This window comes from Scyliorhinus torazame, chromosome 4, assembly GCF_047496885.1.
Source record: "Scyliorhinus torazame isolate Kashiwa2021f chromosome 4, sScyTor2.1, whole genome shotgun sequence".
Classification (NCBI taxonomy): domain Eukaryota; kingdom Metazoa; phylum Chordata; class Chondrichthyes; order Carcharhiniformes; family Scyliorhinidae; genus Scyliorhinus; species Scyliorhinus torazame.
This window is the reverse complement of record NC_092710.1, coordinates 85,569,122-85,589,452: the sequence shown is the minus strand read 5'-3', so window position 1 is coordinate 85,589,452 and position 20,331 is coordinate 85,569,122. Positions and strand designations below refer to the sequence as shown.

The window sequence follows — 20,331 nt, the reverse complement described above, 5'->3', positions numbered from 1 at the left end:
TGAGTTGATTGACGATTGTATTTGGACTGTGTTGGGCGACGACTGTATTTGGACTGAGTGGATGACGATTGTATTTGGATTGAGTGGAGCGACAATTGTATTTGGACTGAGTGGAGTGACGATTGTATTTGGACTGTGTTGGGCGACGACTGTATTTGGACTGAGTGGAGTGACGATTGTATTTGGACTGAGTGGATGACGATTGTATTTGGATTGAGTGGAGCGACGATTGTATTTGGACTGAGTGGAGCGACGATTGCATTTGGATTTAGTGGAGCGACGATTCATTTGGACTGAGTGGAGCGACGATTGTATTTGGACTGAGTGGAGCGACGATTATATTTGGACTGAGTGGAGCGACGATTGTATTTGGAATGAGTGGAGCGACGATTGTATTTGGACTGAGTGGAGCGACGATTGTATTTGGACTGAGAGGAGCGACGATTGTATTTGGATTGAGTGGAGCGACGAATGTATTTGGATTGAGTGGAGCGACGATTGTATTTGGACTGAGTGCAGCGACGATTGTATTTGGACTAAGCGGAGCGATGATTTTATTTTGATTGAGTGGAGCGACGATTGTACTTGGACTGAGTGGAGCGACGATTGTATTTGGACTGAGTGGAGTGACGCTTGTATTTGGACTGAGCGGAGCGACGATTGTATTTGGACTGAGCGAAGCGGTGATTTTATTTGGACTGAGTGGAGCGACGATTGTATTTGGACTGAGTGGACCGAAGATTGTATTTGGACTGAGTGGAGCGACGATTGTATTTGGACTGAATGGAGCGACGATTGTATGTGGATTGAGTGGAGCGACGATTGTATTTGGATTGATTGGAGCGACGATTGTATTTGGACTGAGTGGAGCGACGATTGTATATGGATTGATTGGAGCGACGATTGTACTTGGACTGAGTGGTGCGACGATTGTTTTTGGACTGAGTGGAGTGACGCTTGTATTTGGACTGAGTGGAGCGACGATTGTATTTGGACTGAGTGGAGCGCCGATTGTATTTGGATTGATTGGAGCGACGATTGTATTTGGATTGATTGGAGCGACGATTGTATTTGGACTGAGTGGAGCGACGATTGTATTTGGACTGAGTGGAGCGCCGATTGTATATGGATTGATTGGAGCGACGATTGTACTTGGACTGAATGGAGTGACGATTGTATTTGGACTGAGTGGAGCGACGATTGTATTTGGACTGAGTGGAGCGCCGATTGTATTTGGATTGAGTGGAGTGACGATTGTATTTGGACTGAGCGGAGCGACGATTGTATTTGGACTGAGTGGAGCGACGATTGTATTTGGACTGAGTGGAGCGACGATTGTATTTGGACTGAGTGGGGTGACGATTGTATTTGGACTGAGTGGAGCGACGATTGTATTTGGACTGAGTGGAGCGACGATTGTATTTGGACTGAGTGGAGCGATGATTGTATATGGATTGATTGGAGCGACGATTGTACTTGGACTGAGTGGAGCGACGATTGTTTTTGGACTGAGTGGAGTGACGCTTGTATTTGGACTGAGTGGAGCGACGATTGTATTTGGACTGAGTGGAGCGCCGATTGTATTTGGATTGATTGGAGCGACGATTGTATTTGGATTGATTGGAGCGACGATTGTATTTGGACTGAGTGGAGCGACGATTGTATTTGGACTGAGTGGAGCGACGATTGTATATGGATTGATTGGAGCGACGATTGTACTTGGACTGAATGGAGTGACGATTGTATTTGGACTGAGTGGAGCGACGATTGTATTTGGACTGAGTGGAGCGCCGATTGTATTTGGATTGAGTGGAGTGACGATTGTATTTGGACTGAGCGGAGCGACGATTGTATTTGGACTGAGTGGAGCGACGATTGTATTTGGACTGAGTGGAGCGACGATTGTATTTGGACTGAGTGGGGTGACGATTGTATTTGGACTGAGTGGAGCGACGATTGTATTTGGACTGAGTGGAGCGACGATTGTATTTGGACTGAGTGGAGCGATGATTGTATTCGGACTGAGTGGAGCGACGATTGTATTTGGACTGAGTGGACCGAAGATTGTATTTGGACTGAGTGGACCGAAGATTGTATTTGGACTGAGTGGAGCGACGATTGTATTTGGACTGAATGGAGCGACGATTGTATGTGGATTGAGTGGAGCGACGATTGTATTTGGACTGAGGGGAGTGACGATTGTATTTGGACGAAGCGGAGCGATGATTTTATTTTGATTGAGTGGAGCGACGATTGTACTTGGACTGAGTGGAGCGACGATTGTATTTGGACTGAGCGGAGCGACGATTGTATTTGGACTGAGCGAAGCGGTGATTTTATTTGAACTGAGTGGAGCGACGATTGTATTTGGACTGAGTGGACCGAAGATTGTATTTGGACTGAGTGGAGCGACGATTGTATTTGGACTGAATGGAGCGACAATTGTATGTGGATTGAGTGGAGCGACGATTGTATTTGGACTGAGGGGAGTGACGATTGTATTTGGATTGAGTGGAGCTACGATTGTATATGGATTGATTGGAGCGACGATTGTACTTGGACTGAGTGGAGCGACGATTGTTTTTGGACTGAGTGGAGTGACGCTTGTATTTGGACTGAGTGGAGCGACGATTGTATTTGGACTGAGTGGAGCGCCGATTGTATTTGGATTGATTGGAGCGACGATTGTATTTGGATTGATTGGAGCGACGATTGTATTTGGACTGAGTGGAGCGACGATTGTATTTGGACTGAGTGGAGCGACGATTGTATATGGATTGATTGGAGCGACGATTGTACTTGGACTGAATGGAGTGACGATTGTATTTGGACTGAGTGGAGCGACGATTGTATTTGGACTGAGTGGAGCGCCGATTGTATTTGGATTGAGTGGAGTGACGATTGTATTTGGACTGAGCGGAGCGACGATTGTATTTGGACTGAGTGGAGCGACGATTGTATTTGGACTGAGTGGAGCGACGATTGTATTTGGACTGAGTGGAGTGACGATTGTATTTGGACTGAGTGGAGCGACGATTGTATTTGGACTGAGTGGAGCGACGATTGTATTTGGACTGAGTGGAGCGATGATTGTATTCGGACTGAGTGGAGCGACGATTGTATTTGGACTGAGTGGACCGAAGATTGTATTTGGACTGAGTGGACCGAAGATTGTATTTGGACTGAGTGGAGCGACGATTGTATTTGGACTGAATGGAGCGACGATTGTATGTGGATTGAGTGCAGCGACGATTGTATTTGGACTGAGGGGAGTGACGATTGTATTTGGACTAAGCGGAGCGATGATTTTATTTTGATTGAGTGGAGCGACGATTGTACTTGGACTGAGTGGAGCGACGATTGTATTTGGACTGAGCGGAGCGACGATTGTATTTGGACTGAGCGAAGCGGTGATTTTATTTGGACTGAGTGGAGCGACGATTGTATTTGGACTGAGTGGACCGAAGATTGTATTTGGACTGAGTGGAGCGACGATTGTATTTGGACTGAATGGAGCGACGATTGTATGTGGATTGAGTGGAGCGACGATTGTATTTGGACTGAGGGGAGTGACGATTGTATTTGGATTGAGTGGAGCTACGATTGTATTTGGACTGAATGGAGCGACGATTGTATGTGGATTGAGTGGAGCGACGATTGTATTTGGACTGAGTGGAGCGACGATTGTATTTGGACTGAATGGAGCGACGATTGTATGTGGATTGAGTGGAGCGACGATTGTATTGGGACTGAGTGGAGCGATGATTGTATTCGGACTGAGTGGAGTGACGATTGTATTTGGACTGAGCGAAGCGGTAATTTTATTTGGACTGAGTGGAGCGACGATTGTATTTGGACTGAGTGGACCGAAGATTGTTTTTGGACTGAGTGGAGCGACGATTGTATTTGGACTGAATGGAGCGACGATTGTATATGGATTGAGTGGAGCGACGATTGTATTTGGACTGAGGGGAGTGACGATTGTATTTGGATTGAGTGGAGCTACGATTGTATTTGGACTGAATGGAGCGACGATTGTATTTGGACTGAGTGGAGCGACGATTGTATTTGGACTGAATGGAGCGACGATTGTATGTGGATTGAGTGGAGCGACGATTGTATTTGGACTGAGGGGAGTGACGATTGTATTTGGATTGAGTGGAGCTACGATTGTATTTGGACTGAATGGAGCGACGATTGTATGTGGATTGAGTGGAGCGACGATTGTATTTGGACTGAGTGGAGCGACGATTGTATTTGGACTGAATGGAGCGACGATTGTATGTGGATTGAGTGGAGCGACGATTGTATTTGGATTGATTGGAGCGACGATTGTATTTGGACTGAGTGGAGCGACGATTGTATATGGATTGATTGGAGCGACGATTGTACTTGGACTGAGTGGAGCGACGATTGTATTGGGACTGAGTGGAGCGATGATTGTATTCGGACTGAGTGGAGTGACGATTGTATTTGGACTGAGCGAAGCGGTGATTTTATTTGGACTGAGTGGAGCGACGATTGTATTTGGACTGAGTGGACCGAAGATTGTATTTGGACTGAGTGGAGCGACGATTGTATTTGGACTGAATGGAGCGACGATTGTATGTGGATTGAGTGGAGCGACGATTGTATTTGGACTGAGGGGAGTGACGATTGTATTTGGATTGAGTGGAGCTACGATTGTATTTGGACTGAATGGAGCGACGATTGTATTTGGACTGAGTGGAGCGACAATTGAATTTGGACTGAGTGGAGCGGCGATTGTATTTGGACTGAGTGGAGTGACGATTGTATTTGGACTGAGTGGAGCGACAATTGAATTTGGACTGAGTGGAGCGGCGATTGTATTTGGACTGAGTGGAGTGACGATTGTATTTGGACTGAGCTGAGCGACGATTGTATTTGGACTGAGTGGAGTGACGATTGTATTTGGACTGAGTGGAGCGACGATTGTATTTGGACTGAGTGGAGTGACGATTGTATTTGGACTGAGTGGAGCGACAATTGTATTTGGACTGAGTGGAGCGACGATTGTATTTGGACTGAGTGGAGTGACGATTGTATTTGGACTGAGTGGAGTGACGATTGTATTTGGACTGAGTGGAGCGACGATTCTATTTGGACTGAGTGGAGTGACGATTGTATTTGGACTGAGTGGAGCGACGATTGTATTTGGACTGAGTGGAGCGACGATTGTATTTGGACTGAGGGGAGTGACGATTGTATTTGGATTGAGTGGAGCTACGATTGTATTTGGACTGAATGGAGCGACGATTGTATTTGGATTGAGTGGAGCGACGATTGTATTTGGACTGAGGGGAGTGACGATTGTATTTGGACTGAGTGGAGCGACGATTGTATTTGGACTGAGTGGAGCGATGATTGTATTCGGACTGAGTGGAGCGACGATTGTATTTGGACTGAGTGGACCGAAGATTGTATTTGGACTGAGTGGACCGAAGATTGTATTTGGACTGAGTGGAGCGACGATTGTATTTGGACTGAATGGAGCGACGATTGTATGTGGATTGAGTGCAGCGACGATTGTATTTGGACTGAGGGGAGTGACGATTGTATTTGGACTAAGCGGAGCGATGATTTTATTTTGATTGAGTGGAGCGACGATTGTACTTGGACTGAGTGGAGCGACGATTGTATTTGGACTGAGCGGAGCGACGATTGTATTTGGACTGAGCGAAGCGGTGATTTTATTTGGACTGAGTGGAGCGACGATTGTATTTGGACTGAGTGGACCGAAGATTGTATTTGGACTGAGTGGAGCGACGATTGTATTTGGACTGAATGGAGCGACGATTGTATGTGGATTGAGTGGAGCGACGATTGTATTTGGACTGAGGGGAGTGACGATTGTATTTGGATTGAGTGGAGCTACGATTGTATATGGATTGATTGGAGCGACGATTGTACTTGGACTGAGTGGAGCGACGATTGTTTTTGGACTGAGTGGAGTGACGCTTGTATTTGGACTGAGTGGAGCGACGATTGTATTTGGACTGAGTGGAGCGCCGATTGTATTTGGATTGATTGGAGCGACGATTGTATTTGGATTGATTGGAGCGACGATTGTATTTGGACTGAGTGGAGCGACGATTGTATTTGGACTGAGTGGAGCGACGATTGTATATGGATTGATTGGAGCGACGATTGTACTTGGACTGAATGGAGTGACGATTGTATTTGGACTGAGTGGAGCGACGATTGTATTTGGACTGAGTGGAGCGCCGATTGTATTTGGATTGAGTGGAGTGACGATTGTATTTGGACTGAGCGGAGCGACGATTGTATTTGGACTGAGTGGAGCGACGATTGTATTTGGACTGAGTGGAGCGACGATTGTATTTGGACTGAGTGGAGTGACGATTGTATTTGGACTGAGTGGAGCGACGATTGTATTTGGACTGAGTGGAGCGACGATTGTATTTGGACTGAGTGGAGCGATGATTGTATTCGGACTGAGTGGAGCGACGATTGTATTTGGACTGAGTGGACCGAAGATTGTATTTGGACTGAGTGGACCGAAGATTGTATTTGGACTGAGTGGAGCGACGATTGTATTTGGACTGAATGGAGCGACGATTGTATGTGGATTGAGTGCAGCGACGATTGTATTTGGACTGAGGGGAGTGACGATTGTATTTGGACTAAGCGGAGCGATGATTTTATTTTGATTGAGTGGAGCGACGATTGTACTTGGACTGAGTGGAGCGACGATTGTATTTGGACTGAGCGGAGCGACGATTGTATTTGGACTGAGCGAAGCGGTGATTTTATTTGGACTGAGTGGAGCGACGATTGTATTTGGACTGAGTGGACCGAAGATTGTATTTGGACTGAGTGGAGCGACGATTGTATTTGGACTGAATGGAGCGACGATTGTATGTGGATTGAGTGGAGCGACGATTGTATTTGGACTGAGGGGAGTGACGATTGTATTTGGATTGAGTGGAGCTACGATTGTATTTGGACTGAATGGAGCGACGATTGTATGTGGATTGAGTGGAGCGACGATTGTATTTGGACTGAGTGGAGCGACGATTGTATTTGGACTGAATGGAGCGACGATTGTATGTGGATTGAGTGGAGCGACGATTGTATTTGGATTGATTGGAGCGACGATTGTATTTGGACTGAGTGGAGCGACGATTGTATATGGATTGATTGGAGCGACGATTGTACTTGGACTGAGTGGAGCGACGATTGTATTGGGACTGAGTGGAGCGATGATTGTATTCGGACTGAGTGGAGTGACGATTGTATTTGGACTGAGCGAAGCGGTAATTTTATTTGGACTGAGTGGAGCGACGATTGTATTTGGACTGAGTGGACCGAAGATTGTTTTTGGACTGAGTGGAGCAACGATTGTATTTGGACTGAATGGAGCGACGATTGTATGTGGATTGAGTGGAGCGACGATTGTATTTGGACTGAGGGGAGTGACGATTGTATTTGGATTGAGTGGAGCTACGATTGTATTTGGACTGAATGGAGCGACGATTGTATTTGGACTGAGTGGAGCGACGATTGTATTTGGACTGAATGGAGCGACGATTGTATGTGGATTGAGTGGAGCGACGATTGTATTTGGACTGAGGGGAGTGATGATTGTATTTGGATTGAGTGGAGCTACGATTGTATTTGGACTGAATGGAGCGACGATTGTATGTGGATTGAGTGGAGCGACGATTGTATTTGGACTGAGTGGAGCGACGATTGTATTTGGACTGAATGGAGCGACGATTGTATGTGGATTGAGTGGAGCGACGATTGTATTTGGATTGATTGGAGCGACGATTGTATTTGGACTGAGTGGAGCGACGATTGTATATGGATTGATTGGAGCGACGATTGTACTTGGACTGAGTGGAGCGATGATTGTATTGGGACTGAGTGGAGCGATGATTGTATTCGGACTGAGTGGAGTGACGATTGTATTTGGACTGAGCGAAGCGGTGATTTTATTTGGACTGAGTGGAGCGACGATTGTATTTGGACTGAGTGGACCGAAGATTGTATTTGGACTGAGTGGAGCGACGATTGTATTTGGACTGAATGGAGCGACGATTGTATGTGGATTGAGTGGAGCGACGATTGTATTTGGACTGAGGGGAGTGACGATTGTATTTGGATTGAGTGGAGCTACGATTGTATTTGGACTGAATGGAGCGACGATTGTATTTGGACTGAGTGGAGCGACAATTGAATTTGGACTGAGTGGAGCGGCGATTGTATTTGGACTGAGTGGAGTGACGATTGTATTTGGACTGAGTGGAGCGACAATTGAATTTGGACTGAGTGGAGCGGCGATTGTATTTGGACTGAGTGGAGTGACGATTGTATTTGGACTGAGCGGAGCGACGATTGTATTTGGACTGAGGGGAGTGACGATTATATTTGGACTGAGTGGAGCGACGATTGTATTTGGACTGAGTGGAGCGACGATTGTATTTGGACTGAGTGGAGCGACGATTGTATTTGGACTGAGTGGAGCGACGATTGTATTTGGATTGAGTGGAGCGACGATTATATTTGGACTGAGTGGAGCGACGATTGTATTTGGACTGAGTGGAGCGACGATTGTATTTGGACTGAGTGGAGTGACGATTGTATTTGGAATGAGTGGAGTGACGATTGTATTTGGACTGAATGGAGTGACGATTGTTTTTGGACTGAGTTGATTGACGATTGTATTTGGACTGAGTGGAGCGACGATTGTATTTGGACTGAGTGGAGCGGCGATTTTATTTGGAATGAGTGGAGCGACGATTGTATTTGGACTGAGTGGAGCGACGATTGTATTTGGACTGAGTGGAGCGACGATTGTATTTGGACTGATCGGAGCGACGATTGTATTTGGACTGAGAGGAGTGACGATTGTATTTTGATTGAGCGGAGCGACGATTGTATTTTGATTGAGTGGAGCAACGATTGTATTTGGATTGAGTGGAGCGACAATTGTATTTGGACTGAGTGGAGCGGCGATTGTATTTGGACTGAGTAGGGTGATGATTGTATTCGGACTGAGCGGAGCGACGATTGTATTTGGACTGAGCCGAGCGGTGATTTTATTTGGACTGAGTGGAGCGACGATTGTATTTGGACTGAGTAGAGTGATGATTGTATTTGGATTGAGTGGAGCGACGATTGTATTTGGACTGAGTGGAGCGACGATTGTATTTGGACTAAGCGGAGCGATGATTTTATTTTGATTGAGTTAAGCGACGATTGTATGTGGACTGAGTGGAGCGACGATTGTATTTGGATTGAGTGGAGCGACGATTGTATTTGGATTGAGTGGAGCGACGATTGTATTTGGACTGAGTTGATTGACGATTGTATTTGTACTGAGCGGAGCGACGATTGTATTTGGATTGAGTGGAGTGACGATTGTATTTGGACTGAGTTGAGTGACGATTGTATTTGGACTGAGTGGAGCGACGATTGTATTTGGACTGAGTGGAGCGACGATTGTATTTGGATTGAGTGGAGCGACGATTGTATTTGGACTGAATGGAGCGACGATTGTATTTGGACTGAGTGGAGCGACGATTGTATTTGGACAGAGTGGAGTGACGATTGTATTTGAATTGAGTGGAGTGACGATTGTATTTCGTGTCTTTTGTTGATCATTTTTGAATTTAATAAAGCAGATCTGTTTTGTGACTGCCATGATAATGCTTTGAAGAACCGGCCTTGGATACATGACTACGTGCACACTTCTATGCCACATCATTCTGTGATTCAATTGCCCATTCCATTTCGCAGGTAGCCAATGACCTTGACCTCAAAATTAATCAAGTGGATTTCTACGAGCCTTTTATGGATGAGCCCGACTCCCTACCTGGTAAAACACAAACAGAAAAGGAGATAGTTGATTTTGTTACCAAACACAGAAGGTAAGCTTGGAATTGAAGGTTTCACAATTCAATGGGAGTGTTGGAGAGGGACAGGTCAGCAGGAGATTTACTCTGTATCTAACCACGTGCTGTACCAGTCCTGGGAGTGTTTGATGGGGACAGTGCAGAGGGAGCTTTACTCTGTATCTAACCCCGTGCTGTACCTGTCCTGGGAGTGTTTGATGGGGACAGTGCAGAGGGAGCTTTACTCTGTATCTAACCCCGTGCTGTACCAGTCCTGGGAGTGTTTGATGGGGACAGTGCAGAGGGAGCTTTACTCTGTATCTAACCCCGTGCTGTACCTGTCCTGGGAGTGTTTGATGGGAACAGTGCAGTGGGTGCTTGACTCTGTTTCTAACCCGTGTTGTACCTGTCCTGGGAATGTTTGATGGGGACAGTGTAGAGGGAGCTTTACTCTGTATCTAACCCCATGCTGTACCTGTCCTGTGAGAGTTTGATGAGGACAGTGCAGAGGGAGCTTTACTCTGTATCTAACCATGTGCTGTACCTGTCCTGGGAGTGTTTGATGGGGACAGTGCAGAGGGAGCTTTACTCTGTATCTAACCCCGTGCTGAACCTGTCCTGGGAATGTTTGATGGGGACAGTGCAGAGGGAGCTTTACTCTGTATCTAACGCAGGGCTGTACCTGTCCTGGGAGTGTTTGATGGGGACAGCGCAGAGGGAGCTTTACTCTGTATCTAACCCCGTGCTGAACCTGTCCTGGGAGTGTTTGATGGGGCCAGTGTAGAGGGAGCTTTACTCTGTATCTAACCCCGTGCTGAACCTGTCCTGGGAGTGTTTGATGGGTACAGTGTAGAGGGAGCTTTACTCTGTATCTAACCCCGTGCTGAACCTGTCCTGGGAGTGTTTGATGGGGACAGTGCAGAGGGAGCTTTACTCTGTATCTAACCCCGTGCTGAACCTGTCCTGGGAGCGTTTGATGGGGCCAGTGTAGAGGGAGCTTTACTCTGTATCTAACCCCATGCTGTACCTGTGCTGGGAGTGTTTGATGGGGACAGTGCAGAGGGAGCTTTACTCTGTGTCTAACCCCGTGCTGTACCTGTCCTGGGAGTGTTTGATGGGGACAGTGTAGAGGGAACTTTACTCTGTTTCTAACCCCGTGCTGTACCTGTCCTGGGAGAGTTTGATGGGGACAGTGTAGAGGGAACTTTACTCTGTTTCTAACCCCGTGCTGTACCTGTCCTGGGAGAGTTTGATGGGGACTGTGCAGAGGGAGCTTGACTCTGTTTCTAACCCTGTGCTGTACCTGTCCTGGGAGTGTTTGATGGGGACAGTGTAGAGGGAGCTTTATTCTGTATCTAACCCCGTGCTGTACCTGTCCTGGGAGTGTTTGATGGGTACAGTGTAGAGGGGACAGTGTAGAGGGAACTTTACTCTGTTTCTAACCCCGTGCTGTACCTGTCCTGGGAGAGTTTGATGGGGACTGTGCAGAGGGAGCTTTACTCTGTATCTAACCCCGTGCTGTATCTGTCCTGGGAGTGTTTGATGGGGACAGTGCAGTGGGAGCTTTACTCTGTATCTAACCCCGTGCTTAACCTGTCCTGGGAGCGTTTGATGGGGCCAGTGTAGAGGGAGCTTTACTCTGTATCTAACCCCATGCTGTACCTGTGCTGGGAGTGTTTGATGGGGACAGTGCAGAGGGAGCTTTACTCTGTGTCTAACCCCGTGCTGTACCTGTCCTGGGAGTGTTTGATGGGGACAGTGTAGAGGGAACTTTACTCTGTTTCTAACCCCGTGCTGTACCTGTCCTGGGAGAGTTTGATGGGGACAGTGTAGAGGGAACTTTACTCTGTTTCTAACCCCGTGCTGTACCTGTCCTGGGAGAGTTTGATGGGGACTGTGCAGAGGGAGCTTGACTCTGTTTCTAACCCTGTGCTGTACCTGTCCTGGGAGTGTTTGATGGGGACAGTGTAGAGGGAGCTTTATTCTGTATCTAACCCCGTGCTGTACCTGTCCTGGGAGTGTTTGATGGGTACAGTGTAGAGGGGACAGTGTAGAGGGAACTTTACTCTGTTTCTAACCCCGTGCTGTACCTGTCCTGGGAGAGTTTGATGGGGACTGTGCAGAGGGAGCTTTACTCTGTATCTAACCCCGTGCTGTATCTGTCCTGGGAGTGTTTGATGGGGACAGTGCAGTGGGAGCTTTACTCTGTATCTAACCCCGTGCTGTATCTGTCCTGGGAGTGTTTGATGGGGACAGTGTAGAGGGAGCTTCACTCTGTATCTAACCCCGTGCTGTACCTGTCCTGGGAGTGTTTGATGGTTTTATGGGCCAGGGTTTGGAGAACCCCATAGTGTATCATGGAGTTCACCTGACCCACAACTACAGGTGTGGTACAGCAGAAATGGAAAAGTATTTTTTTTAAACAAAACAATGTTTATTCTATGAACTGAAGTTACCCTTTTTAAAACATTCAGTGAACATCTTAGCAACCCTCAATTCAAATACAACCCCCAAAGAATACAACACTAAGTAATCCTTTAAGCTTTCCTTTTAACGTCCATAAGACTTAAAACACCTTTTACCAGCAGCACATCAGGTTAAAGTCACTACTGTTATTAGTTTTAAATCCCCAGGATCTTTACAGTCTTTAGATTAGAGAGAGACTCTAATACACCTTCTGGCTGTGACTGCAGCTATCCAGCTCTGGAAAAAAAACCTAAAACATACCCTGCAGCAAACAGCCTAAAACAAAAATAAAAAGCTGACAGACAGCCCAGCTCCCCCACTCTCTGACATCACTGCAGTAATAAACGCCCATTTCTTAAAGGTACACTCACTACAGATACTTATATGCACACCCATTTATAAACACTCATTTCTTAAAGGTACACTCACATGACAATGGGGACAGTGCAGAGGAAGCTTGACTCTGTATCTAACCCCGTGCTGTACCTGTCCTGGGAGTGTTTGAAGGGGACAGTGCAGAGGAAGCTTGACTCTGTGCCAAACCCCGTGGTGTACCTGTCCTGGGAGTGTTTGATGGGGACAGTGTAGAGGGAGCTTTACTCTGTATGTAACACCGTGCTGTACCTGTCCTGGGAGTGTTTGATGGGGACAGTGTAGAGGGAGCTTTACTCTGTATCTAACACCGTGCTGTACCTGTCCTGGGAGTGTTTGATGGGGACAGTGTAGTAGGAGCTTTACTCTGTATCTAACCCCGTGCTGTACCTGTATTTGATAGGAGTATTTGATGGGGACAGTGTAGAGGGAGATTTACTCTGTACCTAGTTTACAACTGCTGGCTGAGGTGCATGTGCTCTCACTGGTGATTGGTTGCGATGTTGTGTGTGTGTTGGTTGGTCCAACTAACTGTCCATCAGTGTGTGTGTGATTGCACCATGACATGCTAACGTGGATATCATGACATCCCCCGTTTTCACAAGGATATGTGTCTACATGGTAATAAATATTGGTGTGTACTGAGTGCGGCTGAGTCTGTGTGTGCAATATTTACAACATGTACATGAGGCTAAACTATATACACAGGAAGGCGTCAGGTGCAACAGAGCAACGAGGTTGTACCACAAACAAAACAAGTGCAATCATCAAACATCGAAAGAGAACTTCTGGAACGACAAGAAAGAGAAACACATTAACATTGTTGCACAACAATTCACTGAGTCCAATGTGCAAACAGGCTCATAAGTCCAGTCTATCAGATGGGCGACAAATTCGGGTTGACCGCCTCAAGTGTGGGTTAGGATCCACCGGCTGAGGAATGGGCCTGGCCACGGGCAAGAGAGGAATAGGCAGAGTGGCAGGAAGCTCCACGAAGTCGACATCAGGGACAACAGGAGGACGTGGCACCGGTGCGTGATCACGTAGCAAGCGCGGAAGCAGCCGAAGGGCCCGCCGATTACGCCGGCGAATGGAGCCATCAGGCATGCGAACCAGGAACGAGCGGGGAGCCACGCGGCGGAGAACCTCGGCGGTTGCCGACCAGCCACCCTCTGGTAGGTGCATGCAGACGTTGTCTCCAGGCGCCAGGGCAGGAATATCAGTTGCCCGAGTGTCATGTGCCACCTTCTGCTGAGCACGCTGCTGTCACATCCTCTGCAGTACTGGAGCATGGCCGGGTTTAGGAACATGAATGGGTGGCACAGTGGTCCTGAGGGTGCGACCCATCAACAGTTGGGCTGGTGAGGGGCCCGTGGACAGTGGGGCCGAGCGATAGGCCAGCAGGGCTAAACAGAGGTCAGATCCGGCATCAGCAGCCTTGCAGAGAAGCCGCTTGACGATATGGACGCCCTTTTCCGCCTTGCCATTCGACTGGGGATGCAAAGGGCTGGGCGTCACGTGTGTGAAGTCGTATGAAGCGGCAAAAGAAGACCATTTTTGGCTCGCAAAACAGGGCCCGTTGTCAGACATGACGGTGAGCGGGATGCCATGGCGAGCGAAGGTTTCATAGAATATCATAGAATTTACCGTGCAGAAGGAGGCCATTTGGCCCATCGAGTCTGCACCGGCTCTTGGAAAGAGCACCCTACCCAAGGTCAACACCTCCACCCTATCCCCATAACCCAGTAACCCCACCCAACACTCAGGGCAATTTTGGACACTAAGGGCAATTTATCATGGCCAATCCACCTAACCTGCACATCTTTGAACTGTGGGAGGAAACCGGAGCACCCGGAGGAAACCTCTTTCTTTGCATGCCCGAATGACCGCTGATGATGTCATGTCGTGCAGGCGTATGACCTCCGGATAATTTGAAAAATAGTCAATCAGAATGACGTAGTCCCTGCCGAGCGCATGAAAGAGGTCCACGCCCACCTTTGCCCAGGGGGTCGTGACCAACTCATGGGGCTGAAGTGTCTCAGGGGGTTGCGCCGGTTGAAACCTTTGGCAGGTGGGGCAGTTGAGCACCATGTTAGCGATGTCGTCGCTGATGCCCGGCCAGTATACAGCTTCTCGGGCCCTCCGTCTGCACGTCTCAACCCCGAGATGGCCTTCGTGCAGTTGTTAGAGGACCAGCCTGTGCATGCTGTGTGGGATCACAATCCGGTCCAGCTTTAGGAGGACACCATCAATGACGGCCAAGTCGTCCCAGACATTGTAGAATTGTGGGCACTGTCCCTTGAGCCACCCTCCCGTCATGTGTCGCATTACACGCTGTAGAAGGGGGTCAGCCGCAGTCTCACGGCGAATGTGGGCCAGACGTGCGTCAGTGGCCGGCAGATTGGCCGATGTGAAGGCTACTTGAGCGTCGACCTGACAAACGAACCCCTCCGATTCGGGCGGTGTGTTAACCGCCCTGGACAGGGCATCCGCGATGATGAGGTCCTTTCCCGGGGTGTAAACAAGTTGGAAGTCGTACCTCCGGAGCTTGAGCTGAATGCGCTGGAGGCGAGGGGTCATCTCGTTGTGGTCCTTCTGAATGATGCCGACCAGGGGGCGATGGTCGGTCTCCACAGTGAACTGCGGAAGACCATACACATAATCGTGGAATTTGTCGATGCCGGTCAACAAACCCAGGCACTCCTTTTCAATCTGCGCATAGCGCTGTTCTGTGGGGGTCATGGCCCGCGACGCAGAGGCGACTGGGGCCCATGATGCGGTGTCGTCCTGTTGCAGGAGTACCGCCCAAATGCCGATCTGGCTGGCATCAGTCGAGATCTTGGTGTCCCGGGTGGTATCGAAAAACGCCAGTATCGGGGCGGTGGTGAGCTTGACCTTGAGCTCCTCCCTTTCACTCCGGTGTGAGGGCAGCCACTGGAATTCCGTTGTCTTCTTGACCAGGTGGCGAAGAGCCTTTGTGTGGGAGGCAAGGTTGGGAATAAACTTCCCCAGGAAGTTGACCATCCCGAGAAAGCGCAGCACTGCCTTCTTGTCTGCCGGCTGTGGCATGGCTGCGATAGCTGCCACTTTGTCGGCATCCGGCCACACCCCTGACCGGGATATGTGGTCCCTCCAAAACTTTATCCAAAAGAGCACTTGGCTCGGTTGAGGCGCAGGCCCTGATCTCGTATCCTTGCAAAGACACGCTGGAGACGACTGATGTGCTCCTGTGGTGTGATGGACCAGATGATAACGTTGTCTACGTAGACGCGTACCCCTTCGATGCCCTCCATCATCTGTTCCATGATGCGATGGAACACCTCGGAGGCCGAGATGATGCCAAATGGCATCCTATTGTAGCAGGATCTGCCAAATGGAGTGTTGAAAGTGCACAGCTTCCTGCTGGACTGATCCAATTGAATCTGCCAAAAACCCTTTGAGGCATCAAGCTTGGTGAATATTTTTGCCCGGGCCATTTCGTTCGTGATTTCTTCTCATTTGGGTATGGGGTAGTGTTCCCTCATAATGTTGTTGTTCAGGTCTTTCGGGTCGATGCAGATCCGGAGCTCGCCGGAGGGCTTCTTGACGCACACCATGGAGCTGACCCATGGCGTTGGCTCCGTGACCCGGGAAAGCACTCCTTGGTCCTGCAGCTGCTCTTGAGGCGGTCCTTGAGTGGTGCTGGGACCCTACGAGGTGCGTGAATGACCGGTGTGGCGTCCGGTTTGTGCCGTATTCTGTATGTGTAGGGCAGTGAGCCAATGCCCTCGAAAACCTCCTGGTTGTGCGCGAGGAGTGAGTGGAGCTGTGCCCTAAAGTCTGCATCCGGGAAATCGGACGTGCCTCCTGGAGACAGGAGACAGGAGTGTGTACCCGCTGAACGAGGTGGAGGATCTTGCACGCCTGTGTGCCTAACAGAGAGTCCTTCGAGGATCCAACTAATTCAAAAGACAATGTGGCTTTATGTGAGTTGTGTGTAACATCGAGCTGGCAGGACCCTGTGACCAGGGTGACGTTTCCGTTATAGTCAACCAGCTGACTGTGGGATGGCAGAATCGGTGGTTTAACCTTCAAGGTCTGGAAGGCTGACCATGCGAGGAGATTGGCGGAGGCACCAGTATCCAAGCGAAATGTGATGGGTGATCGGTTGACCGTTAGGGTGGCACACCATTCATCGCCCGGGCTGTGCACTGGCATCGGCTGGTGGTTCCGACTTGGGGACATCCGGTTCTTGTTTATCACCGCAACGCGGAAGGGTTCCTGGTCGTCGCTATCACAGGTCTGCATTTTGTCAGGGTATGACTCGTTGTATGGGGGCTGAATGGCCCGCACGTCCCTGCGAGGCTGGCGAAATTGCAGAGAGTTGGCAGGTTGAGCTGCTCGACAGCAGGCAGCGTAGTGGCCCATCCTGCCACAGCGGAGGCATTGTCGCGCTTTGGCCGGACATTGCCACTTTAAATGGGCGGAGCCACAGTTGCCGCACGTCGTGACGTCATGGCGTTCGTTGCGCCACCGCGTATGCGGTCCTGCATAGAGCACGCCTGCGCATCCCGTCCCTCTGCGTCGACGTCCCCTCTTTTGGTGCGTACAAGCGCGGGAGGCCTCGGAAAGGGCGCAAAATGCCCGCCCTCGTCCGGGTCGCGGGCCGGGAGGAACTCGATCGACTGGACCCACTCCGCCTCGTAGGACCCCTGCCGTGCCGATTCGGCCGCTTGGATTTGGGAGTACCGGCTGGTCGTGTTTTCGTGGAGGACGCAGGTCTCGATGGCGGTGGCTAGGGTGAGGCGCTTTATTTTTGAGGAGCTGCTGGCGTAGGGTGTCCGAGGTGACCCCAAAAACTATCTGATCCCGAATCATGGAGTCGGAGGTGGCACCATAGCCGCAGGACTGCGTGAGGATACGGAGGTGTGTCAAATAAGATTGAAAAGGCTCATTCTTACCCTGCAGGCGCTGCTGGAAGAGATACCTCTCGAAGCTCTCATTCACTTCGACGCTGAAGTGTTGCTCAAGTCTTAGAAGGACCGTCTTGTATTTTGTCTTGTCCTCGCCTTCCGCGAATGCCAGGGAGTTGTAGATGTGGATGGCGCGTTGCCCCGCCGTGGAGAGGAGGAGGGCGATCTTCCTGGTGTCCGATGCATTCTCCTTGTCTGTGGCTTCTAGGAAGAGCTGGAAGCCCTGTTTAAACAGCTTCCAGTTGACGCCAAGATTTCCAGCGATTCGGAGCGGCTGCGGCGGGCTGATGGTGTCCATGGCGCAGGATGGCGGATCTCTGAAAAAGGGCAGGTACGTCTCACAGTCGCTGGCAAGTTTCCAGACCTGGTATCATGTCGTGTTGGGTGTTCCGATACACAAATGAACCAACACGGTTGTAGATGGTACAACTCTGTTTTATTGTCTTGTACAATTATAACTAATAACTGCTGGCTGAGGTTCGTGCTTCACGAGCTAACCTGTGGACCCAGCCCTATCACTATCTTGGTGATGCACTCAGCACATGGTGTATGTCTGAGTGGCACGCTGTGAGCTCTGTGCTCTGAGCTATCTCCTGGTGGAATGAGCGGGAACTGTGGTGTTCCCTGTTTTCTAGCGCGTGTGCTCTCACTGGTGATTGGCTGCGATGTTGTGTGTGTGTTGGTTGGTCCAACTACCTGTCCATCAGTGTGTGTGTGACTGCACCATGATATGCTAATGTGGATATCATGACAGACGGTGTAGAGGGAGATTTACTCTGCCTCTAACCCCGTGCTGTACCTGTCCTGGGAGTGTTTGATGGGGCAGTGTAGAGGGAGCTTTACTCTGTATCTAACCCCGCGCTGTACCTGTCCTGGGAGTGTTTGATGAGGACAGTGTAGCGGGAGCTTTACTCTGTATCTAACCCCGTGCTGTACCTGTCTTGGGAGTGTTTGATGGTGACAGTGTAGAGGGAGATTTACTCTGTATCTAACCCCGTGCTGTACCTGCCCTGGCAGTGTTTGATGGGGACAGTGTAGGGGGAGGTTTACTCTGTATATAACCCCGTTTTGTACCTGTCCTGGGAGTGTTTGATGGGGACAGTGTAGAGGGAGATTTACTCTGTATCTAACCCCGTGCTGTACCTGACCTGTGAGTGTTTGACGGGGACAGTGTAGAGGGAGCTTTACTCTGTTTCTAACCCCGTGCTGTACCTGTCCTGGGAGTGTTTGATGGGGACAGTGTAGAGGGAACTTTACTCTGTATCTAATCCCGTGCTGCACCTGTCCTGGGAGTGTTTGATGGGGAGTGTAGAGGGAGCGTAGAGGGAGCTTTACTCTGTATCTGACCCCGTGCTGTACCTGTCCTGGGAGTGTTTGATGGGGACAGTGCAGAGGGAGCTTTACTCTGCATCTCACCTCGTGCTGTCCCTGTCCTTGGAGAGTTTGATGGGGACAGTGTCGAGGGAGCTTTACTCTGTATCTAACCCCATGCTGTATCTAACCCCATGCTGCACCTGTCCTGGGAGGTTTTGATGGGGACAGTGTAGAGGGAGCTTTACTCTGTATCTAACCCCGTGCTGTACCTGTCCTGGGAGTGTTTGGTGGGGACAGTGTGGAGGGTGCTTTACTCTGTATCTAACCCCGTGCTGTACCTGTCCTGGGAATGTTTGATGGGGACAGAGTAGAGGGAGCTTTACTCTGTATGTAACCCCGTGCTGATCCTGTCCTGGGAGTGTTTAATGGGGACAGTGTGGAGGGAGCTTTACTCTGTATCTAACCCCGTGCTGTACCTGTCCTGGGAGTGTTTTACGGGGACAGTGTAGAGGGAGCTTTACTCTGTATCCAACCCCGTGCTGTACCTGTCCTGGGAGTGTTTGATGGGGACAGTGTAGAGGGAGCTTTACTCTGTACCTAACCCCGAGCTGTACCTGTCCTGGGAGTGTTTAATGGGGACAGTGTAGAGGGAGCTTTACTCTGTATCTAACCCCGTGTTGTACCTGTCGTGTGAGTGTTTGATGGGGACAGAGTAGACGGAGCTTTACTCTGTATCTCACCCCGTGCTGTACCTGTCCTGGGAGTGTTTGATGGGGACAGTGCAGAGGGAGCTTTACTCTGCATCTCACCTCGTGCTGTCCCTGTCCTTGGAGAGTTTGATGGGGACAGTGTAGAGGGAGCTTTACTCTGTATCTAACCCCATGCTGTATCTAACCCCATGCTGTACCTGTCCTGGGAGGTTTTGATGGGGACAGTGTAGAGGGAGCATTACTCTGTATCTAACCCTGAGCTGTACCTGTCCTGGGAATGTTTGATGGGGACAGTGTAGAGGGAGCTTTACTCTGTATCTAAACCCGTGCTGTACCTGTCCTGGGAGTGTTTGATGGGGACAGTGTGGAGGGTGCTTTACTCTGTATCTAACACCGTGCTGTACCTGTCCTGGGAATGTTTGATGGGGACAGAGTAGAGGGAGCTTTACTCTGTATCTAACCCCGTGCTGATCCTGTCCTGGGAGTGTTTGATGGGGACAGTGTGGAGGGAGCTTTACTCTGTATCTAACCCCGTGCTGATCCTGTCCTGGGAGTGTTTGATGGGGACAGTGTGGAGGGAGCTTTACTCTGTATCTAACCCCGTGCTGTACCTGTCCTGGGAGTGTTTGATGGGGA

At 49.5% G+C, this 20,331-nt stretch overlaps 1 protein-coding gene across 1 annotated transcript in view; it reads left to right on the top strand.

The window, feature by feature from the left end:
- Window positions 1-20,331, top strand: part of LOC140410338 (calsequestrin-1-like) — a 172,723-nt gene that overhangs the window by 136,045 nt on the left and 16,347 nt on the right. Inside the window, exon 6 of the mRNA XM_072498342.1 lies at window positions 9,787-9,917. Coding sequence (XP_072354443.1) covers window positions 9,787-9,917 — 131 coding nt within the window. The remainder of the gene's footprint in view (window positions 1-9,786; window positions 9,918-20,331) is intronic.